Genomic DNA, 26983 nt, shown 5'->3' with positions numbered 1-26983 from the left:
AATTAAACGTATTAGTTGTTATAGGGTAACCTGTGATTTTCCTTCGGCAGGGCCAGTTTGCCATTGTAAAAAAGGATTAGGAGTAAGTATTTCATATGTTTTATGTGTTTTAAGCTATAACTGTGGCTGTGGTAGTACGATTGTACTCCAAAGTTACACAGTAATTACAAGTCATTAGCTAATTGGCTTATGACTGGCTTTGTAAATGTTAAAGGCAGCCATGCTGTTTTCACTTCAAGTTTCCCTGTCATCATAATTATGCCTTGTTGCCTTGATGCCTTCTTTTTGTATCTTTCCAAAACATATTACACTTTATTAAAGTGGTAATAGGAAGTTAGAAATATTTGATGGTTTATATATATATATATCTTTTTTTTAATTCCAGAATACCAAAAAACTACAGCAGTACCAAAATAAATTGAAAGAAATCTGTCAAATTTAGAAAAACACTATAAAACACTATGAGCCAGATGTCCAACACACAATGGCCCATTGGCAACCAGTGAAATGCATTTTCCTATTTACTAACCCTCTTACTGACTCGCAAAAAAGGATTTGTGGCTCTCGAATATGAAAGGGAATGTAAAAGGCAAGGAGAAGGACCTTCCTCCTGCTGTGGCTCTTCGGATGCGGGGGACGGCGGCGAGGGCGTGGCTGGTCGATCGAAGCTGGCGGGTAGGAGTGTAGAAGTTGAGGCGGCTGTTGAGGTATCTTGGGCCTTGGTTGTGTAGGGCTTTGTGTGCGTGGGTGAGGAGACGGAAGGTGATTCTCTTGTTGACCGGGAGCCAATGCAGGTCTCTCAGGTGTCCGGAGATGTGGCTGTGTCGGGGGATGTCGAGGATGAGTCTTGCTGAGGCGTTCTGGATCCGCTGAAGTCTCTTCTGGAGCTTGGCGGTGGTTCCGGCGTAGAGGGCGTTGCCGTAGTCCAGTCGGCTGGTGACGAGGGCCTGGGTGACCGTCTTCCTGGTCTCGGTGGGGATCCAACAGAAGATCTTACGTATCATGCGCAGGATATTGAAGCAGGACGAGGAGACGGCGTTGACTTGTCTGGTCATAGAGAGGGAGGAGTCCAGGATGAAGCCCAGGTTGCGTGCGTGGCCTGTCGGTTTGGGTGTGCTGCCCAGGGCGGGGGGCCACCAGGAGTCGTCCCAGGCGGACGGTGAGGATCCCAGGATGAGAACTTCCGTCTTGTCTGAGTTCAGTTTCAGGCGGCTGGTCATCATCCACTCGGCTACGTCTGTCATCCCTTCGTGTAGGTTGGCTCCGGTGGTGGCGGGGTCGTTAGTGAGGGAGAGGATCAGCTGAGTGTCGTCGGCGTAGGAGATGATGTTGAGGTTGTGTTGGCGTGCGATGGCTGCGAGGGGGCTCATGTAGACGTTGAAGAGGGTGGGGCTGAGCAATGATCCCTGTGGTATGCCGCAGACGACTTCGGTGGCTTCTGATCTGAACGGGGGAAGGCGGACTCTCTGTGTCCTTCCTGCGAGGAAGGAGATGATCCACTCCAGTGCCTTCTCCTGGATTCCGACGTTGCTGAGGCGCTGCACTAAGGTGCGGTGGCAGACAGTGTCGAAAGCCGCGGAGAGGTCCAGGAGGATGAGGGCCGCTGTTTCTCCGTTGTCGAGCAGGGCTCGGATGTCATCGGTGGCTGCGATGAGGGCGGTCTCGGTGCTGTGGTTGGCCCGGAAGCCAGACTGTGAGAGGTCGAGGGATCCATTTGTTTCGAGGAAGGCGGCCAGCTGTTTGTTGACGGTCTTCTCGATGACTTTGGCCGGAAACGGGAGGAGCGAGATGAGTTCGGTGGGGTCCGCTGATGGTTTTTTTCAGTAGGGCGCTGAGTTCGGCGTGCTTCCAGCTCTCCGGGAAGATTGCGGTGTTGAAGGAGGTGTTGATGATGTCCCACAGGTGGGGAGTGATGACAGCGTCGGCCTTGTTGAAGATGTGGTGAGGGTAGGGGTCGGTTGGAGATCCGGAGTGGATGGAGTTCATCGTACGGATGGTGTCTTCGGTGGTAATCGGGGTCCAGGCGCGGATGGAGGTGGTGGGGGGCGTTGGTGCAGTCGTGGGGAGCGTTGGTTGTGTGCTGAAGCTGTTGTGTATGTCTGCGATCTTGTTGTGGAAGTAGGAGGTGAGGGAGTTGCAGAGGTCTTGCGATGGGGTGATGTCGTTGTTTCCGGCGTTGGGGTTGGAGAGCTCTTTAACGATGTTGAAGAGTTCCTTGCTGTTGTGTGCGTTGTTGTCCAGTCGTTCCTTGAATGTAGTTTTCTTGGTGGCGTGGATCAGTTGATGGTGTTTTCGAGTGACGAGCTTGATGGTGCTCATTTTATCTGGTGTTGGGTCTCTGCGCCAGGCTCTCTCGAGGGCTCAGCAGTTCTTCTTGGAGCTCTTGAGTTCTTCGGTGAACCATGGTGCTTTCTTACTGCCGGGTCTGCTAGGCGGGGTCCTCAGTGGGGCGAGGTCGTCTGCGCTGGTGCTGATCCACTTCGTGAGGTTGTCGGTGGCCTGGCTGGGGTTCGCTGAGCTGGTGGGGGGTGCTGGCTCAGGGATGCGGCGAGCTGGTCGGCGGTGATCTTGTTCCAGCTTTTGCGTGCAACCTGTTGCTGGTGATGGTGGATTGTGGTTCTTCTGAAGTTGAAGTGGACGCAGCTGTGGCCGGTCCAGTGGAGTCTGGTGGCGTGGCTGAAGGCGATGTCCTTGCTGGATGAGAAGACGGCGTTGAGTGTGTGTCCGGCGTAGTGGCCACCGACTTCAACCTTATTACTGTAAACACTACTAAATTATATGGTACTTCACTCTATCTCACTATAGTTTATGCCACTCCACTATATGCTATTGCACTGAACTGTATTACACTCTACACCACTGTATTCTACAGTATACCGCTGTGCACCGCTGCACTATAAGGCACTCCAATATCTGCCACTCCACATTACACAGTTTAGCTTTACAACCACACTCAATTATGTGTAATCCCTCTGTACACCACTACATTTTCGATAATTCCATTGTATAGAGCACTAGTATACCCCACTACAGTGTATGCTATTTCAGTTTACACCACTCCATTGTCCCAAACTACATTGTATGCCACCTTACATTAGATATAACTCGCCACCCTCCCATGCACTGTGTTCTGGCTAATAATATAATTTTCCATTTCATAAATGTTGTATTTACTGCAATTCATTCACAACTTTTACTTAGGTATTATCAAAGTAGGGCTTGGAGAATTGGTGAGTTATAGTTCAAATAATGCGGTGAGTAAGGTGACAAGACTGTGTACAGAAGTGTGCAAGTGGTTTTAATCGAAAAGTGGTGCTTAAGTCTAAATGTGAGTGATAAGTATGCCTTACCGCAATATGAAAGCAGTGCATAAATGATCATTTCAACAGGTAAGTCAATGGGCATGATTACAACTTTGGCAGTGTGTGAGTGGGACGGCCATGCCGCTGTCCCCCTCCCACACTGCCAAAGCTGTGTGAGCACTGCTCGCCAGATTACATGTTTTCATGTGTCTGGCGGGTGTTTCTTTGGCGGTCCGACTGTGGTGCCTCTGAAAAAGGGCACACCGATGGGACAACCAAAGGCAGGTCCTGCATGGCATGGACTCTGGGGACCATGCCCTGTAGGAACAGGGGTGCATGCTCACAGGGAATCACAATTTATGCCCCCTTCATGCACACTATGGCCCTGAGGCAACATGGGGTCTTTAGGGCCCCCTTTGTTTCCTCTCCGCCACATTTTTGATGCCAGGCTCACTGCCATAAAGACAGTGGCAGAGGAGAAGCTCCTAATACACTTGGTGGTGCTGCAGTGGCATCGCCTAGTATATTTTGGCCTCAACACCACCACAACACACCAGGGATCTCTGTTCCCTGTCAGTGTGATGGTCCCATGGCCACCTGACTGCCCAACTTGTAATAGGGTGGTTAGACCGATGGTGCCGTGGTGCCCGCACTGCCATTGTGGCTATGGTGGACCATCAGACCACTGTAGTCATAATCAGGCCCTTCGTTATGAATTTGTTATGGTTGTGCGATGTAAGGCATGTTTGGTAGAAATAAGTTGGAATAAGTGCATAAACAATAAAAACTAAGATCTAACAACAACTGTAGAATTTCTAATGGTTGTGGAGCTTAATTTGGGTTTGTATACCAAACCTATATAAAGTTTCCCTAACTATGACAGATGTCTAACCATTGTTTATTTTGTGACAGGCGTATTTTCTGCAGTGCAGAGAACAGTCATAGTATTATGTTTATATTTAAAAAAAAAACAAACAATGAACGAGTGATTCCAAATGATATGTAAGAACAAGGCAAACGGAGTCACATGTGTGTTTAAAAAGAACCCTCACTCACCAACCCAGTTGATGACATGTAACATCATAGGGTTGCCACCCGAGGAGCTGAAAGCCACTCGGGTCTGATTTCAGCGGAGCAGGAATTTTTTAATGGGTGAAAGTGAGTGAATAATAACACTGTGAATGTTAAAATTGCCTTTGCGTGTTCAAAATAATTTTAATGTAGGAGTGGTAAGGCAAGATTAAAAAAAGGCAATGGATGTCTTAACTGGTTTAATTGACCAATGGAATTCTGTATGTGAATTGGTGATCGTGGCCGGCCTTATATTGCCAAAAATAAAATACAAGGAGTAGCTTTGTCATCACTGAAGCTATTCCTGCTATTTTGTCTTTAGTTCCATTGACATAATAGAGCTACTACTCTGCTAAACGGAAGATACAACATCTGTTATGTCTGTGGCACTATACATATAAATGAAGGAATAACATCCGTTATCTTCAAACTTCCGCTTCTCTTATGTTTACTGACATGCACATTATGGGAGCTAGGAAGGGTTGGGTATGGGTGATTGACCACTGTGTGGAGAATATAACCGGTTCTTGTAATGCCTTCCCACCGTGGTCGGTATTGGGTGTACCTGCAAGGCGGTGACGTGGGGAGGGGGATGGGTAGGGTGAGGGGCAGGGTGAGGGGTAGTAATCTATGGATTACAGAGCTTTACAAGTAAGTAAACATTTAAATAAATAAAATGAATTTCGTTGCTTGCACTACATCGCATTAGGGGATGCAGTGCACACAACGAAATTCGTTTTATTTATTTAAATGTTTACTTACCTGTAAAGCTCCGTAATCCATAGATGACTACCCCCACCCTGCCCCTCCCCTCCCCACATCACCGCCCTGCAGGTACACCCATTACCGACCGCGGTTGTGCCTTCCCTATTTCTCAGGGCATTTAACTCTTACAATGTTTACTTTTTAACAAATTCACAATATCAGTTGTTATGTTGGCCCTGATTTTGACGAGCCATCTGCAAATATTTGTGGATCAGATATTATTATTATTATTTTAATAAATTGCACTTACAGTTTCATATACGAACAAATATGGAACCCATAGCCTTTAAAATGACTTACCAAAAGTTCAGCCTGGAAGAGCTTGCCATGAAAGTGTTAAAATATGGCTTTGTGTTAAAACTGTCAGAAAAGTAGAAAGTGGAATACCTGATTTACTATATTTGTGAGACTTGCCACTGAGTAAAGTTAATTCTGTAAGCTTGATTCAGGTTCATTGGCACACATATATTGGCATGCAGTAGAGAATACATATCGAATGGCATGTTCAATTACAGTCTTTCATATCTTTTTCTTGTCCTCAAAATATGAAGAGTATGATCTTTCAAGAGGTGATTGCGACACGTTTAAGGGGAATGGAAACAATTATACAGCGTTTATTATATTTTTTGGTATGTGTATTCTACTCGTTATATATTTCTGGTATATTGCAGAAGTTCCTTTGCGCATCAAACCTGAAAGAATATATTTCATAGAGCAGGCACTATTAAAAAGCTGACTGACTTACAGTTTCCATGGTAACAATATCTTATGTTTACATTTCAAACTTCAGGTCCAGCTCATAATGCGTGCACGGATCCCGGTACGCCACTTTATGGAATACAGAACAGTTCCAGAGCCTATGAGGTAGTCACTTAGCATTTTAATTACGTTTCTTAATTCACTACGACTGCGGAAATTGTTTTCATATTTTTTAATTCGTAAATGATTTGAAATGCATGTTGTTTATTATTTTCTTAATTATTTCCCTAATTATGAAGACAGCATATCGTTCGGTCTTGTATATACTGAGAAGGACTACATGTTTTCCAGCCGTTGTAGATATATTCTGTTACATTGCTGCACGGTTCAGTTATTTTTAACAGCACTTGAAAACCGCGTGTGTATATGCAAAGTATTATTTAAACAATCATATGAACCCACACACGTATTTCACCTTCTCTCATATGCTATTTTGTTATGCCTTGCGACTCTTTCATTGACTGTGCTTTATCAATATCTAATAGGAGCAAATCAATAAAACGTTTTTCCGGTATGGGCCAGAATTGCACCTGGAAAAAAACCAAATAAGTTTACTTTATGCTTTCTTTACACAGCAAGATACTCATTTGCATACATTCCTGTAAATGAGCCAGCAGGCTTTACAATGAACCATAAACGTTTATCAGAGGGGTGATTCCATATCGACACTTGTAGAGGAGGAAAGAAGCACTGACACAGCTAGTAGATCTGGCTAATAACTGAAAGTGCAAGCCTTAATTGTTTGCCCTGCCAATGCTTTTTTGTTATCAAAACATCGACATTGTGATGTGTTTATGATTTGAGCTATGCTGTATTGATGTCGAGCTCCTCTTTTGTTGTACTTCAAACTCAGCAAATCTCGAAGGTCTGCAGACACTCTGTACACAATATCACAATCAAGGACCTGCATTCATTGTACAGTTATAAACAACAGGATGGCAAAACCACAATAAAATTGTACATAATTATACATTAACAAAATGCTGAACCCATTCAGTGCTGTGGCGGTTTCATCAGTGTTAACCGTGTAAGTTAGTGTGCGTTTTTTGTACAAATTACATCAAAAAATGGTTTGATTAGCACAGATCTCTCTTCTTCCACCTTTCAGAAGAGGTGGTATGGAAAGAAAATACTTTTTACTGCAGTGTTTCTAGTTTTTAAGTGGTGATCAATATTTCCTATTGTGGTTTCTATCTCCTTGCAGTCTTTGGGTAAGAGGTATACATGCATGGGCAAATCCAGAAAGTTGCACATTTTTGAAAACTACAAAAAATCACTAATTCAATAAGGTTAATGTGTATGCGTTGCTCGACTTCTTTCCAAAGAAGCTTATTGTAAAATTTTAAAAATTGTAAACTCAAGTAAGAACAAACAAAAACAAGTCACATTGTTTTTACCTCTAAGTTTTTGCACTTTGGCAGGCATACAAAAGTAAAATACCTTTATGTTTGCAAACTCTTCCAATCGTATAGATATATGGGAGAAGATTACGCTTTCATTCAGAGTTGCTTCCAATTGACACTGTCTCCGACTCGGGACCTGATTATGATGCTACTGAAACTGTTCGGTGGCATACTCACTTTTGTCTATAGGAGGTCGTGTCACAGCAGTAAACCAGCTGTAATACAGGCTCCTATAGAGAAATGGGTGTGTATGTAAAACCCTGCACCTTGTGGCAGGCTTCCCATGGTGCCTGCAATACAGTGCAGGGTTTTAGAGGGGGGGACCCTAGATACCCCGTCGGCCACCAACCGTAGACTGCGATGGCAAGTCGGCCCTGCTAGTGGCCCCCAAAGTCGGTTTCAGACAACCTTTCTGTGTCAGAAAGACCGGCACAAAAAGGCTGTGAGAAACCAACGGCATAATCATAACAGCGGAACACTGTCCAGAGGGGATTACAGTGTGGTTCATACTCGTAGCGAGACTCCAAGAGCTGGTATTATCACCGAGTATCCAGGTACTGAGGTATGGGTGGCCTTAGTTGAAAAGCCAGGTTTTGAGTCCCTTTCGGACGTCAGAGAGGGGAGGTTCGCGGGTGGGGGTCGTGCCAGGACTTGGCAGTGAGGTAAAAGAAGGAACGATCTTCTGAGGTGGGGGATGATGCTGGTTCATTTGGGGACGTCAAAGGCAAGTCTGGTTGAAGCATTCTGTATGGTTTATAGTAGTTTGAGGAGATAGGTGTTGGTTCCGGCATAGAGTGCATTTCCATAGTCCAGTAACAAATACTGTGACCATTTGAAGTCAATGTAGTGTCAATGTAATCTTCAAAAATGTCCCTCTTTTGGCCTGTTCTTGTCATGGTCAGTAGACTCCTCCACATAGTTGAGTGGGAGGCTGCTATTTAGATCTTTAAGTGCTGCGTAGTGCTGTGCAAGCAGCAGCTTGAATATATGGTACATCTGGGCCTCTGTGACTTTATCTTCAAACAGGCCCCCCTCTGGAAAAATCCATGTTTGGCTCCTCAACCATAATTTACACTTCAAACATGAAGCCTAATGCTGTTTTCTGACATTGTTAAGTTCAAAATTTCTATAAATCCATATGCAGGGCATTTATATTTGCAAATTTATTTTTGCTCAATTATAATGCACTCATGTGGAAATTACATTTTTGTATGGGACGATGTGCATTGCAAATATGCATGTCTCTTCATACATTTAACCCAATGCTATACTTTGTTTTGAATTATTCTTTCTTCTAAATAAATTATGTTCACCATAATGTAATTGGTCATTGTATTAAACAAACAATGACGTATTTTCACCTCATCCATGCATTTGCAGGTTGGAAGCACAGTCTATTTCAAATGTAAAAAAGGATATCACATCCAGGGCTCTACAACTCGTTATTGCTTAGCTAATTTAACTTGGACTGGATTGCAACCGGAATGCATTCGTAAGTATTGTTCTGCATTGTATTGCATGCTCATTTCATTTAAGAATAACATGACTTAATTTTACGTGGTTTTCACAACAGGACTATTGCGCACAAATATCACTGGCATTGTTCCATAAACATAATTATATGTAATCCGTTGAGATGTGCATCATTTAACGTAAACAGTGATTTGATATCATCTTTAGCAAACATATGAGTCTTTAGAATTGATATTGTTGGTTACAAGTGAACAATGATGAGCTTCAGTTAATAGTTACTCTTCAAGTATAATTAAATGTGATCCTTTGAAATGTGAATCTTTTCAAATGTATACAAACAATAGAGAACTCATGAATCTATAAAAATAATGTAATTAGATACAAGTGAAGAATTTTGTGCTGTTAAAACGTGAAATATATTTACGAGGATAAATATTCTATCTTATGAGCTGTCTTTTAAAACGTGAAATATATTTACGAGGATAAATATTCTATCTTATGAGCTGTCTTTCTAGGAATGGTATGCAGCAATTGATCCTGTTGTGGGTGTCCAGTTTATCAAACATATGTATTAAGCTAGTGTCAAGGACTGAATAATATGCTTTCTGGCTGAATGTGTAAAGTCACCTTCTTTGAAAATGTCAACCACTAATATATGACTTTGCTACGAATACATCTTTTGGTTGCTCATAACAATCTGATAATACAGGCCGTAGCTCCATTCATACATGTTTCTTTATTTCTGAATAACTGTACCCAGCAGACAGAGCCAGCAAATAGCCAGTAGCTGCTCCTCCGCTAAGGTGGAGGAGTGTTCCCCCATTGCTTCAGCTGCATTTTGTTTTTTGAATTCAGCCTGTAGCTGAAGACAGGTGACCAGGGCTGTGCACTCTGCATTTTCTCCATGCAGACAGGCTGTATTACAGTCTGCGTGGAGAACATGCACAGCCTGCTAGCCTCTGTCTGAGCCCCAAACCACGGTGTTCAGACCAATTACGATGCTGCTAAGACAGCGTTGTAATTGGTCAGGAGATTCTGGGAGGCTGTGTGCTTCCTTCCGAGAAAAGGATGGAGAAAGAGGAGGCGGCGATTGGTGGTAAAGAGGTAACTGCTTTTTTAAATTATTCCTCCCTCACTTGTTCCACCTCTCACCCACCCAAACAACCTCTACTGCAAATATCCATATTTCCAGTGGTGGCTGGTATATACCGACAGTAAGGGGGCAAGTAGCAGGGCCCTCGGGGAGGGATTGAAGAAAAAAATAAAGACTTACCTGTCTCCCAGTCTCCCAATAGCCAATCACAATGCTGCAATACAGCGTTGTGATTGGTCAAAGCACCGTGGATCAGCATTCAGACAGAGAATTGGAGGCTGGACACGTTCCACATGTGGGCTGTAATGCAGCATGCAAAGTGCGAAAGATGATTGAACGGCACGAGACGGCTGGCCGAAGCCTCCAGCACACTTGGAGTGGGCAAACTATTCCTCCCATGCCCTGCTCTGTGAACAGAGCAGCCCCAACCATACCCAGCTGAGCAATTTGAAAAATAAAAGTTAACAAAATAACAATGAGTTATTATCATTTGAGTTTTTCCATTTTTGACCTGCTCAGTGGGACAGACACTCCTCCACCTTGGCGGGTGAGCTGAATTGTTGTGAATTAGTAGCTACTCAGTATTACACAACCTTAGACAGTATGATTGAATTTGTTCCTGATATTATTGATTCATTCAAATATCTGAAATAATATTTTTTGCACATAGCCAGACATTCATTATTGGAATCTCTGTTACAGCATTGATGTCTCGTATTCTGACAGATTTTTGGAAGTCAGAGCAATTATTTGTTAATTACATTTCTCTGGGAACATGCCATTTTCTGAGACTTCAAGATATTACTATTTAGGGTCTCATTACGATATCGGTATGAAAGGCACCGAAAGGCATTCAGCTTTCCCTTACCCGAGTTTTAACCTATGTTTCCAACAGTCTTTGCAAAATTTCTGATTGAACGATTACAATGGAACCTAACCTTTCGGTCTGTCCAACTCGGTTCCGACCAACATTAGGAGACTCCAAGTTGGTGGGAGCCAAATCATACAGCTTTATGGACCGCGTTTCTGACTGACGTCTTGTGATGTCGGATTCTGACAGCCTTTTAAATCGGTTTGTCTGACACGGAACAGCTGTTAGAAACTGACTTTGGGGGCCTGTAGCAGGCCCCACTTTACCCAGGGCCCTCTGGTTGGGGACCGTGGGGGTACCCACTGGACCACTCTTTGCAACCATGCACAAAGTAGCGGGCACCATGGGGCCCGGCACAGGGTGCAAGGTTTTCAGCAACCACCCCTTTCTTCAATGGAAGCCTGTGTTGTCGATCGATGGGAGTCCAACCCAATGGTGTTCTGAACCATCGCAATCAGTCGGTTGGCAGGTTCGCTGAGTCAGTCGGAATGCTTTCCGACCAACATCATAATGAGGCCCTTAGTTGCAATTGCACTCTACTGGTATCATTGAGATGTTCACTGTTAAAAATTATCCTTTATTCGAAGGAAACAATAACACATTAAGTATTTAGCTCAATCAAGACAGCACAATTGTTTCAGGACAATTTTCAATAATGTATTAATATTTTCAAATATAATGTACTTCACTTATTCATTTCAGATGAGTAAATTTGGAATTCATCCGTGCCATGATTAAATGATGTTGATGACAGGTTACTAAATTGTGAAAATGAGCAGATACATTAACCTACTGTGCTGTCTTATAAAACTGTAGCATAAAATATTGAGAGCAGTATAGTGTTGTCCTAAAATGCCTACTATGTGTTATAGTTACTTGGTTCTAAGTTACGAGGCTGAAATGAATATTGTTTCGTTATTATGTCTTCTGAACCTCAGGATGATATGATTAGACCATAGCACACTGTACCAGTTATACAGTTTCTGTAATAAATGAAAAGGTTTAAAAACAATCTTTTTCTTTGCAAGCTTTATGATAGGTCAGTGTACACCACTACTGAAATATGTCCATGCTTTACTGTAATATTTTCAGTTGAGTTGTGTTGATAATGAGGGTCTCTAATTGGCAATTGTGTTCACCTTTGTCCAAATAGGGACCCTTCTTCCCGCTCATCCCTTGGTAGCTTGGCATGAGCAGACAGGCCTATCTCAGAGGCAGTGTGTAAAGCATTTGTACATGCATACAGTAACACAGTGAAAACAATACAAATGTACACCACATCTGTTTAGAAAAATAAGCAAAACTTTATCTAAACCAACAAGACCAAAAACGACAAAAATCCAACATACAATACTGTAAAAATAGTAACTGTGCATTATAACCTTTAAATTGCAGGAATGCCGTGAAAACACAGTTCCTCTAACTCTGTAGCTCCGTTTGGGACTATCGCAATACTGCACTTGACAGAGTCTAACAATTCCTGCCAACCACGTTGGTACGGGTCAGTTAAAGCGGCAACAGACTCAGAGATAGAACCTTTCTTGTTGCGGTCACCGGGCTGATGCGAGTCGGTCAGTGCAACCATCATGGCTGCGATGTGAGATGGAAGCATTGCAGAGTTCAGTGTCCTCACGGTTCGGTGCAGGCAGCTGCTCTTTGACAGAGTCAGTAAGACAAAGGCTTGCATTTCAGGGAGAGACGTATGCTCGATGCAGTGCTGGCAGGTCGCAGTGTGGCGACAGAGCTGGCCGATGTTTGAGTCGGGCAGTGACGGAGTCCGTGATTTCTGCGCAGCGTGTAGCAAAGCAGTGCGGAGTGCGTTGCTCACCTGACGTGGTGCAAGCATCGGCTTGTTGGTGAGACCAGGGTTGTGTTGCGAAGTGAGGTAGTGCCTTCAGGACACAGAGTCTGAAACAGACTCGGTGACGTAGTCGGCTGCTCTTTTTTTCTGCTGAGATTGGAACCAGTCGAACCAGAGATGGTGCCCAGAAGGATGGTGAGGTCTTTGCTGTTCCTGAGACCTCTTGCACAGTGGTCAAGCTCCACTTCAAGCCCTTGAGGACAGCTTGGAAGCAGGTTAAACACACATTTCCTCTTCTTGGCAGAAACAGCCACTGCAGGCCAACCCCTGACCGCATACAGCAAAGGGGCAGTACTCCTCTTCCAGTTTCTTCCAGCTCTTCTCCTTGGCAGAGGTTCCTTTGGATTTCCAGATGTAGTCTAGTGTTCTGGGATCTGGACCTCAATATTTATAAAGCCAAATCCTTTGTTCTCTGGTGGCAGAGAAGAGATGTTCCCAGCCAAATCCAGTTCTGTCCTCTCTGGTGCAGCTTCCTGGCAGGAGGTGGTGACATCATTGTCTTTGGCAGACCAAGCCCATTCAAGTGTTAAACAATCTCCTACCCCTACTCTGAATGCAGCCCAGATCTATTCAGACCAGCCCTGGCTCACCCAGGAAAGGCAGGACACACCTCAGCCCCCCAAGTTGCTGTTTGAACAGAATGCAAATCCCAAGTGGTTGGCAGAGTCCTCCTTGAAAGGATCCTATCCTGGGCAGAGGTGAATAACATTATCTCCCCCTTCCAGGCGGGGTTTAGGGCCTGTACAAGTACTGTTGACCAGGCTTTTAGACTGTTACTATTGCATTGGAAGACAGTCTCGATTAGCAAGGGTGGTCTGTACCTGGCCTTCATCGATTTGAAGACCGCGTTCGATCTGGTCCCCCGAGGGCGGCTATGGGCGGTCCTTCACGAGATGGGGTTCCCTCCGCCCATCCTGCACCTGCTGGTCCGCATGCACGATGGAACCTACGCATGCATTCGGTGGGGCACGAAGGAGCAGTTAACAGAAAAAATTCCGGTGAACAGAGGTGTCCGCCAAGGATGTGTTCTGGCGCCGATCCTCTTTTCCCTATTTGTTAATGGGGTGGTTTCTTTTTTAACTGACATCGATGCTGACGCCCCTAGTCTGGCTGGTGTGAAGGTCCCCGCCATGCTCTTTGCCGACGACACGTTATTAGTTTCCAAAACGCCCATGGGGCTCCAAAAATTGCTTGACCGATTTTGTGACTTCTGTAAACTAAGGGGCTTGGTCATCAATACTTCCAAAACAAAGCTCCTTTATTTCAATCCCAGCAGAAAAGCTAATCGTACGCTCACTCTCAATGAAGAGCCGCTAGAGCGGGTCAAAACGTTTGATTATCTTGGAATTAGGATATCTGACCAACTCAAGTGGAAACCCCACATTGAAAAAATGGCCTTAAACCACAAACGGGTCGTGGGCGTCATAAGCAGGGAGAACAGATCTTCAGTTTCTAGACCTATAGTCCCTGCCCTAGAGATCTATTCAGCAAAAGCAGTAGGCAGTGCACTGTAGCTCTGGGGTTTTAGTAATGCTGACCTGCTAGTAATGGCTGAAAACCAATTTTATAAAGAGCTGTTGTCCATCCCCAGGAGTTCCCCTAGCAAGCCCATTCAAAGACCTTATAATTCTGCGTCCGCTTCTTTATTGGGCTCGCCTGTGGCGTGCACCAGAGCTAGAGAGCTACGCAGACGGCCTCAAAGAAATTATGAGCTTGCAGGGGTCACACAAATATCCTGGCTCTCCAAAATAAAAGAACTCCTGTTATCATCGGCCTTTGGGTGGCATGGGAGTCCGGTGCTTCATTGTCCAAACTAGAAGTTAAGGGGGCTTACTGGCGGTGGGTCGACGCCCAGAAATCTAGAGCGGATAACTTGGGCAGGCTCACCAATGAGTTCCGACTGCACAAAACTGTTCGCTTACTTGAACCCTTCTTGTACTTTATTAGAAAACCTAAAGACAGGGCACTGTATGTTCAATTTAGAATAGGAACCCTATCAGTCCGTGAACGCACCTCTAAATGGAAACCCCCTTACCAGACGCCTGCCACCTGCCCGCACTGCAGCACCGAACTGGAAACTATCCCACATGTTTTCTTTGTCTGCAGTGCCTGAAATAAGCCATGATCCAAGTGATTAAAACCTGTTTGTCTCCTCCTTGAGACAAGATGTTATGCCCCAGCTTTAAGAATTTTGCAATCTGATCCTAACACAGTACTGGCGTGTGGGGTAGCCAAATTCCTTAGTTGGGCGTGGGTGATCAGATGTAAAGCTATGTGATGAACCCTCTTTCAGGCAATCCTTGGCTTCTTGTTTCTTTTAAACTCAAAGCTGTAAATTGTTTAATACTGTTTTAAACTGTTCTTTTAAATATTTATTGAGTGTTTTTTAATAATATGAATTGTATTTTAACTGTCATGTGCTTTTAAGATATTATTATATCGAAATAAAGCTTTGTACCACATCCCAAGTGCCTGTCACTCCAAAGCCAGACAGTCAATAGACAACCCCAGCAGAGGCAGACTGAATGGCTAGGCAAGAAAATACCTACTTTCTGAAAGCGGTATTTTCAAACCCAGAATGTAAAAATCACCCTCACTAAAAGATGCATTTTATCATGCTGAGTTCAGGCATATCAAACTTTTTTTCCCATCTTGATCCCATGGACAGTTATGCTTATAAGATGTTATAAGCAAACTCCCCATTTCTATCCCAAGGGGACAGATTGTGAAAAAACGAAATTGGCAGCATTTCACACATCAGGGCATGTCCTACCTTCCACATACACTGCACCCTGCCCACAGAGGTAACTTGGGACTATCTTAGGGGTGACTAACATGTAAGAGAAAGGAAGGTTGGGGCCTGGCAAGTAGGTGTACTTGCCAGTACGACAAGGCAGTGATAGACTGCACACAGGCACCGCCAAGGCAGGCCTGAGATCTTGTTCCAAGGCTGCTTGTGTGGGTGGCACAATCACTGCTGCATTCCTACTAGCAGTTTTTTGATGTACAGGCCCTGGGCACACACAGTGCACTGTTCATCAAATATGCCAATTATGGAATCACTTATCCACAACTATAATTTATAGAGCGAACACTTGCACTTTGGCACTGAACAGCAGTGGCAAAGTGTCCAAAGCATCTAGACCAGCAAAACGAAGTCCAACACACAGCAAAAATAGAGGAGGCAAAGGCAAAAATACAGGGGAAACCCACGCCAATGAAGCAAGGTCTAACAAATTGTGACTGCAAAATGAGAAAGAAAATCAGCTTCTTGAGTAAAAAACATCAAATGGTTCTCAAATTTCTTGTGGTAAGACAAGCTTTTTCACTGCTGATAAATCTCTGCCACTGCTACAACACTGATTTAGATGTGTGTAGCTACTGCACCATGGATGACCCAGTTCCTGCTGCACAGGCAGTTTGGTTGCGCTTACCTTTGTTCTCTTAGTGCATTGAAAGGGAGGGCGTAGGCATGTCCTTTCAGCATAGAAAGTAGCCTTCCCTATTTTTGGTGGGTAGCAGCGCTGGTAGCATGCTGACTCTGCTATGGTCTTTCACTGCTAGGCTAAAGGCAGATGTGGCACTCCGCTCTCTTCTCATGACAATTTTTGTGCAACCAGTGACTAGCTACACTTTGGGATTTTAAGAATCCATGTTATTGTCTTCTTCAGTCTCCTGATGGGTGTGACCAGAATAATATGTCCCCCCGAACAAGATGTCAGCCATTGTAGTACATCATTTTATTTACCTAGCAAAAATGGTTCCAATGCATTTTAAGTGGTCATTTCCAACTTTTTCAATACAAAAGCATGCATGTTCAGAAATTGAACTCTCATACTAAAGTTTAGTTTGTGCCATTTTCATCACCCCATTGACAGTACAATAAATAGGAATAGAAGGAGAATGTCTTATTGATCCAGCACTTATAATGTGAGATCTAAAGAGCTTTGATCAGAACAAACTTGTAAAGGAACAAACCAAGTTTTCCCAGCTGTGTTATTCTTGTCTAATACTAACAACATGTGACCTGGCCACTTCATGTTACATGATTCAGAAAAGGGGTTGGTGATGAACAGAGTGTCTGAATTAAGCATACCACTCTTACCCAGTCCAAAGATCAGGGCTTGATCCATCACCGTTATTTAGCTCACTGCACCATCCCAGCTCAGAACCTGGCTATATGCAAATCAGTCTGTCCCTGGCCCAGTGCATCATGGGAACAGGGCAGACTAAACTACCAAGCCAATTCTTCACCAGAAAGGAGACAAGCTTCCGGGGACCGGTTTCTGGCATTTCAGCCAGCGTCGGCCCGGCTTGCTTGAATCCTGATGGTGCAGTGAGCCAGGGACTCATGTCTGAGTATACCCTGGCACACCTATAGTGGCCAAAAACGATTCAGAAAAGGGGGTGGTGATGAACAGAGTGTCTGAATTAAGCAGACCACTCTTACCCAGTCCAAAGATCAGGGCTTGATCCATTACCGTTATTTAGCTCACTGCACCATCCCAGCTCAGAACCTGGCTATATGCGAATCAGTCCGTCCCTGGCCCAGTGCATCATGGGAACAGGACAGACTAAACTACCAAGCCAATTCTTCACCAGAAAGGAGACAAGCTTCCAGGGACCGGTTTCTGGCATTTCAGCCGTTGTCGTCCCGGCTTGCTTGAATCCTGATGGTGCAGTGAGCAAGGGACTCATGTCTGAGTATACCCTGCCACACCTATAGTGGCCAAAAACGATTCAGAAAAGGGGGTGGTGATGAACAGAGTGTCTGAATTAAGCAGACCACTCTTACCCAGTCCAAAGATCAGGGCTTGATCCATCACTGTTATATAGCTCAGTGCACCATCCCAGCTCAGAACCTGGCTATATGCAAATCAGTCCGTCCCTGGTACAGTGCATCATGGGAACAGGGCAGACTAAACTACCAAGCCAATTCTTCACCAGAAAGGAGACAAGCTTCCGGGGACCGGTTTCTGGCATTTCAGCCGTCGTCAGCCCGGCTTGCTTGAATCCTGATGGTGCAGTGAGCAAGGGACTCATGTCTGAGTATACCCTGCCACACCTATAGTGGCCAAAAACGATTCAGAAAAGGGGGTGGTGATGAACAGAGTGTCTGAATTATGCAGGCCACTCTTACCCAGTCCAAAGATCAGGGCTTGATCCATCACCGTAATTTAGCTCACTGCACCATCCCAGCTCAGAACCTGGCTATATGCAAATCAGTCCGTCCCTGGCCCAGTGCATCATGGGAACAGGGCAGACTAAACTACCAAGCCAATTCTTCACCAGAAAGGAGACAAGCTTCCGGGGACCGGTTTCTGGCATTTCAGCCGTCGTCGGCCCGGCTTGCTTGAATCCTGATGGTGCAGTGAGCAAGGGACTCATGTCTGAGTATACCCTGCCACACCTATAGTGGCCAAAAACGATTCAGAAAAGGGGGTGGTGATGAACAGAGTGTCTGAATTAGGCAGACCACTCTTACCCAGTCCAAAGATCAGGGCTTGATCCATCACCGTTATTTAGCTCACTGCACCATCCCAGCTCAGAACCTGGCTAAATGCAAATCAGTCTGTCTCTGGCACCTGGCACAGTGCATCATGGGAACAGGGCAGACTAAACTACCAAGCCAATTCTTCACCAGAAAGGGGACAAGCTTCCGGGGACCGGTTTCTGGCATTTCAGCCATCGTCGGCCCGGCTTGCTTGAATCCTGATGGTGTAGTGAGCAATGGTACTCATGTCTGAGTATACCCTGCCACACCTATAGTGGCCCAAAACGATTCAGAAAAGGGGGTGGTGATGAACAGAGTGTCTGAATTAAGCAGACCACTCTTACCCAGTCCAAAGATCAGGGCTTGATCCATTACCGTTATTTAGCTCACTGCACCATCCCAGCTCAGAACCTGGCTATATGCAAATCAGTCCGTCCGTGGCCCAGTGCATCATGGGAACAGGGCAGACTAAACTACCAAGCCAATTCTTCACCAGAATGGAGACAAGCTTCCGGGGACCGGTTTCTGGCATTTCAGCCGTCGTCGGCCCGGCTTGCTTGAATCCTGATGGTGCAGTGAGCAAGGGACTCATGTCTGAGTATACCCTGCCACACCTATAGTGGCCAAAAGCGATTCAGAAAAGGGGGTGGTGATGAACAGAGTGTCTGAATTAAGCAGACCACTCTTACCCAGTCCAAAGATCAGGGCTTGCTCCATCACTGTTATATAGCTCAGTGCACCATCCCAGCTCAGAACCTGGCTATATGCAAATCAGTCCGTCCCTGGCACAGTGCATCATGGGAACAGGGCAGACTAAACTACCAAGCCAATTCTTCACCAGAAAGGAGACAAGCTTCCGGGGACCGGTTTCTGGCATTTCAGCCGTCGTCAGCCCGGCTTGTTTGAATCCTGATGGTGCAGTGAGCAAGGGACTCATGTCTGAGTATACCCTGCCACACCTATAGTGACCAAAAACGATTCCGAAAAGGGGGTGGTGATGAACAGAGTGTCTGAATTAAGCAGACCACTCTTACCCAGTCCAAAGATCAGGGCTTGATCCATCACCGTTATTTAGCTCACTGCACCATCCCAGCTCAGAACCTGGCTATATGCAAATCCGTCCGTCCCTGGCCCAGTGCATCATGGGAACAGGGCAGACTAAACTACCAAGCGAATTCTTCACCAGAAAGGAGACAAGCTTCCGGGGACCGGTTTCTGGCATTTCAGCCGTCGTCGGCCCGGCTTGCTTGAATCCTGATGGTGCAGTGACCAAGGGACTCATGTCTGAGTATACCCTGTCACACCCGTCCCCGGAAGCTTGTTTCCTTCCCAGTATAAGAATTGGCTTGGTAGTTTGGTTTGCCCTGTTCCCATCATGCACTGGGACAGGAACAGGCTAATTTGCATGTAGCCAGGTTCTGAGCTGGGATGGTGCAGTGAGCTAAAAAACGGTGATGGATCAAGCCCTGATCTTTGGACTGGGTAAGAGTGGTCTGCTTAATTCAGACACTCTGTTCATCACCACCCCCTTTTCTGAATCATTTTGTCCACCATAAGCGTGGAAGGGTATACTCAGATTTGAGTCCCTTGCTCATTGCACCATCAGGATTCAAGCAAGCCGGGCCGACGACGGCTGAAATGCCAGAAACCGGTCCCCGGAAGCTTGTTTCCCTCCCAGTATAAGAATTGGCTTGGTTGTTTGGTTTGCCCTGTTCCCATCATGCACTGGGACAGGAACAGACTAATTTGCATGTAGCCAGGTTCTGAGCTGGGATGGTGCAGTGAGCTAAAAAACGGTGATGGATCAAGCCCTGATCTTTGGACTGGGTAAGAGTGGTCTGCTTAATTCAGACACTCTGTTCATCACCACCCACTTTTCTGAATCATTTTGTCCACCATAAGTGTGGAAGGGTATACTCAGATGTGAGTCCCTTGCTTATTGCACCATCATGATTCAAGCAAGCTGGGCCGACGACGGCTGAAATGCCAGAAACAGGTCCCCGGAAGCTTGTTTCCTTCCCAGTATAAGAATTGGCTTGGTAGTTTGGTTTGCCCTGTTCCCATCATGCACTGGGACAGGAACAGACTAATTTGCATGTAGCCAGGTTCTGAGCTGGGATGGTGCAGTGCGCTAAAAAACGGTGATGGATCAAGCCCTGATCTTTGGACTGGGTAAGAGTGGTCTGCTTAATTCAGACACTCTGTTCATCACCACCCCTTTTCTGAATCATTTTGTCCACCATAAGCGTGGAAGGGTATACTCAGATGTGAGTCCCTTGCTCATTGCACCATCAGGATTCAAGCAAGCCGGGCCGACGACGGCTGAAATGCCAGAAACCGGTCCCCGGAAGCTTGTTTCCTTCCCAGTATAAGAATTGGCTTGGTAGTTTGGTTTGCCCTGTTACCATCATGCACTGGGACAGGAACAGACTAATTTGCATGTAGCCAGGTTCTGAGCTGGGATGGTGCTGTGAGCTAAAAAACGGTGATGGATCACGCCCTGATCTTTGGACTGGGTAAGAGTTGTCTGCTTAATTCAGACACTTTGTTCATCACCACCCCCTTTTCTGAATCATTTTGTCCACCATAAGCGTGGAAGGGTATACTCAGATGTGAGTCCCTTGGTCATAGCATCATCAGGATTCAAGCAAGCCGGCTAACGACGGCTGAAATGCCATAAACCGGTCCCCGGAAGCTTGTTTCCTTCCCAGTATAAGAATTGGCTTGGTAGTTTGGTTTGCCCTGTTCCCATCATGCACTTGGACAGGAACAGACTTATTTGCATGTAGCCAGGTTCTGAGCTGGGATGGTGCAGTGAGCTAAAAAACGGTGATGGATCAAGCCCTGATCTTTGGACTGGGTAAGAGTGGTCTGTTTAATTCAGACACTCTGTTCATCACCACCCCCTTTTCTGAATCACTTCATGTTACATAGCACACTTTACCCAGAAAGCAAAGAAGTAAAATATAAAATATGTGTTAGAAATGGGGTTTCTGGTTGGCTGGGTATGCACCTAGGTCAGGCAGATCTCCCTAATCTAGTCACGGTAAGGGAATTCCACTCACAAGATAACCCCTACTCACCCCCTTGGTAGCTTGGTAAAGCAGTCAGGCTTGTCCTAGAGGTAATGTGCAAATCATTTGTGCAACATATGCACACCAGTGACACACTAGGCATACCACAAAAAACAGACTCCACACAAAATTATTTAAAAATGTCCTATGTAATATACATAAGACACATTAGACCATATAATACATAAACCATTTTGCCACTTGGCAATGGTCATCATAGTACATAGGTCAAGAGCCATATGAATCCCTCTTCCAACTAGACAACTGTCATAAGAATAAAATGTGTGCAAATACAAGAAATGTTCATATGTACACGTCATATACACACCACTTTGTAAATAAATGAGCGTTATCGATTATGCAAATCTAACATCACCTTCAGTGTACACACATTTTGCCCATAGATCACTTTGTAAATAAATGAGTGTTGCTAATCAGCAGAAATAACATCATATCCAGTGACTGGAGTCGTTACACAAACTGTTACACATAGATCACCTTTTAAAGATACAAGCATTATAGTAAGGCCCTGCAAAAAGGGCGCTGGTCTCATAAACAAAAGGGAGAAACAGCTGTTAATCACCTTCAGGACTGACACAGGTATTGAGGGAACCACTGATTGGTTGTCCAGGTGCAGATGTGGGGAGGGACTGGACGCAGAGAACATCCATTTTCTGTATGGGGAGAAGGACAAATAGATTAACAGCACGCTCAGCCCCCTCAAACGCTCGGTCACCAAGCATAGAGGAATAAAGGCGCAGTCACACTTACACTCACAATGCTCTTGTTGAGGTTGTATGGACACTTCTATGGTACAAGCTGCATGTCTTTAGAAAGTATGATCAAAGCAAACGCAGTAGAACTTAAGTTCATAGAGATCAGTGCCTTACAACCTCTCATGAAAGTTCTCTTTATGCTTGCTAAGAGCTGAGCCACATGCAGTGAGACTTATTTAGTGTGAGTATGTCTGGACATAATATACGCTACCACCGTAACCAATCCGAGATTAATAGCACCTGATAACAATGAGTCAATCACATAGGACTGCAATGCTCAGCACACTTAGTACAGTACAATGTTAATACAATTAGTCATGTGCGCGAGGCCTCAGCGATGCTGACTTAGCTGGTGGGGAGCCTCCCCATAGTTTAGGACTGTTGCAAAAGACACAGGATCAAGATGGACAACAGGAGCTCTGAAAACTGGAAGACGTCCCTCAATGGCAGAGTTCAGTTTGTGGCTTGCTTACGGCAGGAGCTCCAATCCAGATGGCGGAATAAACTCTCTTCTTCAATAGATGGATTGCCTAGAAAGGGCGTGGTCATTGGAGTGGTTTATGTACCCTCCAGCCGCGGACGTCGGTCTTTCACTTTGACGTGAACCTGGGCATGACGGGACATGAAGTCCTTTAGTCTTTTGTATTGTCCCGCAACGTTATTACCTCATAATGCCGCCTCACCCCTATGCTTGGTTGCGGTGCCTGGGAGAGGTTGCTGCATACAGCGTTATTCTTATTGTCATAACGCTACTTCGTCATGCTGGTGTTTTATACAGAGCATGCAGCACTGTCACACCAGATACAAGGGTAGGCACAATCATACAATGCAAAACATACCACTTTCATGTGCAGTTTAATCATGGCACCGCACTGAGTCCCCTATATCCTCCCATCCATTATCAAGAAGGGGTTTACCCAGGATCTTAGTGGGCTGGGTACTGCGTCAGCACCGGGAGTGACCAACCCAATGGAGCCCCATGGGTAGGAGGGCCTGCTTCCTTACATGGGTCATTCTAGCTAGGACCTGGGTGCCCATGACAAGAGATTCCTAAAGAAATGCAGAATTATATTGAGAGACACTGACAGAAAATGAAAGAAAATGTTATCGGCATGAAGGCCATACAATCTGTAAAAGGTCTCATGATTCGACTTGTAAGAAACTGCACCACTCTATGAAAAATCCATAATACAAGACTATTTTGGATCTATGTCGGTTGTGTTATCGATTCCATAAAACCAGTGAATGACTTCTACATAAGTAATGAGGAATGGAAAGTGCATGTGGATAATCTCTTTGCTTGTTGTTGCACCACTTTCTTTAAGTTACCATGTTATCATAGCATTGACCTTTGGATTTCCAAAGAGGAAATAATGGTGCTAATAAAATAATCTCGCCCTATGAAAGCCACAGGCCCTAGTGGGATTCCCATCAATGTGATCACAGCTGATCTTCTGCTCTGGGGTGAGCTACTTTATAAAGTATTAAATCAGGAAATTGTACACCCGCTGCACAAAAAAAGATTTAAAGCAAAACTCAAGCAATTTTCATGTCATCGCCCTGTTGGATGTTAATGAAAACTCTTCACAAATTGTGATGGGCCTCTGATTCTCATTTAATCCCTATGATGCAATCTTGATTTAGACAGGGATGTTTCACTGTTGATAATTTTGAAAAGAAGTCTCAATTTATAAGCATGCTATATTTGCTATTTTTCACCGTCAGCAGTCAATCAGAAAAAACTCTGGGAGAAATTATCCAAAAATTGGATTAATGCCACCATTCTTTATTTTTTAATATCCCTTCACGATAACACCTAGCTCTAGTTTAAGTTGACAAAAAATAACATGTCTCCCAAAAAATCAACAGCTAATGGAATTAAGCAGGGCTGAATTTTAGCGCTGTTTCTTTTCTCATTGTATATTACATACTTATCAAAATATTTAAATCTCGCTGAGGCATTAACAGCTAAGTTAGAAGGTCAACCAATATGTAACTTGGCATATGCCTGTGATATCATTCTATTCTCATTAACCCCATCAGGTCTCCAATCACAGTTATGAAACTTACAAAAAAATAATATTGAAAGTAACCTACAACTCAATTTCAGTAAAACAAAAGTCATGCACTTTGGCAAGGTTCAGAACCACAATGAACAAAAAATTGTTGAGAACCTCCTGGAAGAAGTTTCAATGCATAACTCTCTGGGCCTTATGTTTGATAATTACTTAGGATGGATAACTCATCTCTCCAACCTGAAAACAAAGCCCATATGGTATCACTATCAGTGAAAAGGTTTATGGAAGCTTATTGAGGATATGTAATTTGTCAATCTTTAAAGGTGTTTTTATTTAATTTAGTGTCTACTTTACTGCACAGAGTTAATGTGCTCCCTGAAAAATCTATCAATGACTTAGACAAAATGTATATATAAGAACTTAGATATTTATTGAATCTTTGTTTATCAATTTCGCATTGTAAATTGAAATGAACTATCTCATATTATTTAATTAACTGTATGATGTTCGTCAGCAACGTTAAACTTTTATTGTAATGGTGCGATCGCAAACAAAGACTTATTGAGATTTTTTATTTATAATGAGGTAACACATTACCAAGAGCTGTTTCTTGGGTTAAACTTGGCAACTGTAAATAAAGTAATTGTGGAAAACAGTCTACTGTCATTTTCAGATCTTACAGCGGAACGGGCTAATCAGACCAAATCATTAGAGATATGCTTAGGCTGCTGACTTGTCAACACTACAGACATATAGACATGTTCAGTACATAATGGAGTCATGTTCTAAGAATACTTAGATTGTAAGCTAGACCCAGGATACAATGTAAAATATTTGCGATCCCATGCTTGTTGTTTTTGTAAATCTAAGGAGGATTTGATTGAGCAATTAATGTTTGTCTCCTACTCTATCAGATTTGAGGAAGACATATTTGAAGAATGGTTTAATTTGAATTAATTATAGATCTGTTAAGAAGGCTGTTGCCTAATGTTTTTTCTGCAAAAGTTTGTCAATTTATTGGAAAGTTAACACATTTCTAGACTTTTTTATCGTCGTTTTAAGGAAGTGTAAATGAAGTGTAGATTTTATTGAAGATTTATATAATTGCGATATATGGTATTTTATTATTGTGATGAATGTTTTAACATTGTTATACAATGAAGAGTTTATTCATTTCATTCAAAACTGTCCACTTTTGCAACAGTTCCTGTCTGTCTCACTTTAAAGATTCCCACAGTGTAGCTTACTCCTAAATCCAAATAGGGTTCCCTACCTCCCTTTCACATAGTCTGTGTGCCCACTTAAAGGTGTGATCACTCAAACCCAATTCTTGGGTTAGCTTCCATATCCTTGGGATTGCTGCCAGTCTTGACAGGGGGAACAAAGGGTTGCTATCTTCTAGTACCACCTTGAATTTACTAGTGAGAAGGCAAGTCCCCTTTTAAGTTAATGAAGTTCCAGAGTGCTACACAAATGGCTTTCCTGAAACGAGACGAAAAGTTATTCCCTACACCCAGGACATTGTCCCATATCTGGGAGCAATTGCCACACCTCATTAAGCCAAAACACATGCAGGTCAGCTGCTGTAGAGCCCAAACAAATTAGCCTCCAGAAGCTTCAGTTAGAGCTCCAGGCAGTGAGAAGATAAGTTTCTTAAACACTTATTAAAAATCCAACTGCACCATTGAATTGGGATTCTAATAAAGATTAAAAATTGTGGTAGAAGTATTGTTCCAGCTGCTCCCAAACCCAAAGTAACACAATAACATTCCACAAACACTCCAACAGTAAAAATAGTTTGTACGGGCCTATCACTTTCGGGTCTAATGTAACATTAAATGTCCCATTTTTAAATGCCATGCACCCCACCTTGGGGCTACAATGTCTATATTTAGGTGAATTATAAATATTTGAAAGGAAGATTTCTCCCCTGCCTGATAGGCTGGGCTGCAGATTTAAACTGCAGCGGTCAGGCTACACTAGTGGACCTGAAGCCATGTTTCTTTATCACATTAGTAGATGGTGCAATGAGTGCTGCAGCCCATAGGTGACATTAACCTTCCATGCCATGAGTGCAGTTTCTGCACCATAAAATATGGCTTTATATGGGAGTTCAATATGCCATTCAGGGATTAGCCAATTTCTACCTCTTTTACAGGTTAGAACACATACATTGGGTACTGGACAGCAGTGCCTCACTGTGCAGAGTCCAAACAACAGCAATACAATTCAGAAATAAATGGAGGTGACCATGCAAAAGGGGGCATTTTCTCACAGAGTCTGACATGATCTGGTACTAACCATTTCCAAGTGCTGACCAGCTGTTTGCCAGCACAAAAAGCAACATAACTCCAGATTCATGACAAGAGACAAAAAAGAAGTAGAACTATTGGTTCCAAGAGAGCCCAGCTCACCTAGCTGACTATACTGGACTTTACTGTGCAAGATACATACCTAATGCCTTTAGGCCTGTCCTGATGACCTGTGTGTTGCAGCAAAACATTACCAGCAACTGGAGAAAAGTGAACCTCAGTAAAAAAAAATGAACTCCAGGTGACATTGTACAGAGAGAGTGCACTGAATGTGATTAAGAAAACCAGGGCTGTCCAACTCAGAACTTTTTGCACCAAAATCAATGGCTTCAACTGAGGGGGTTGAGCATATTTTCACTGAGACTTATTTTAGCAATTCAGGGTGAGTTTATTAAGATGCTGATGGCCTGATTACAAGTTGTTCATAACATTTCGGCCCATGCTTAAACTCCTGTTTTCACATTGTTCCGAATTCTGAGTTTAAAGGTAGTTAATGCATCCAAAATCCTTGCATTTTGGTTGGCCAAACGTGCCATAAATTAGCAGGAGAAAACATATGGTATTTACCCTATAATGTGGATTTTGCTGTGTTAAACACTAAAATCCACATGTTATTCCCCATGAACTCGTAATGTGTGTTATTTATTACACCCGATAAATAACTTTGCCCATCGTACCCTTATTTATCAGGGTAGATAAATAATGCCTTAA

At 44.0% G+C, this 26983-nt stretch overlaps 1 protein-coding gene across 1 annotated transcript in view; it reads left to right on the top strand.

The window, feature by feature from the left end:
- CSMD1 (CUB and Sushi multiple domains 1) overlaps positions 1-26983 on the top strand; it is a 3932590-nt gene that overhangs the window by 3754693 nt on the left and 150914 nt on the right. Inside the window, exons 62-63 of the mRNA XM_086925641.1 lie at positions 5929-6002; positions 8681-8792. Of these exons, the coding sequence (XP_086781767.1) occupies positions 5929-6002; positions 8681-8792 (186 nt within the window). The remainder of the gene's footprint in view (positions 1-5928; positions 6003-8680; positions 8793-26983) is intronic.

Source organism: Lissotriton vulgaris, chromosome 6 (assembly GCF_964263255.1).
Source record: "Lissotriton vulgaris chromosome 6, aLisVul1.2, whole genome shotgun sequence".
Classification (NCBI taxonomy): domain Eukaryota; kingdom Metazoa; phylum Chordata; class Amphibia; order Caudata; family Salamandridae; genus Lissotriton; species Lissotriton vulgaris.
Note: the sequence above shows the minus strand (reverse complement) of the source record. Positions and strands in the feature narration are given on the sequence as shown.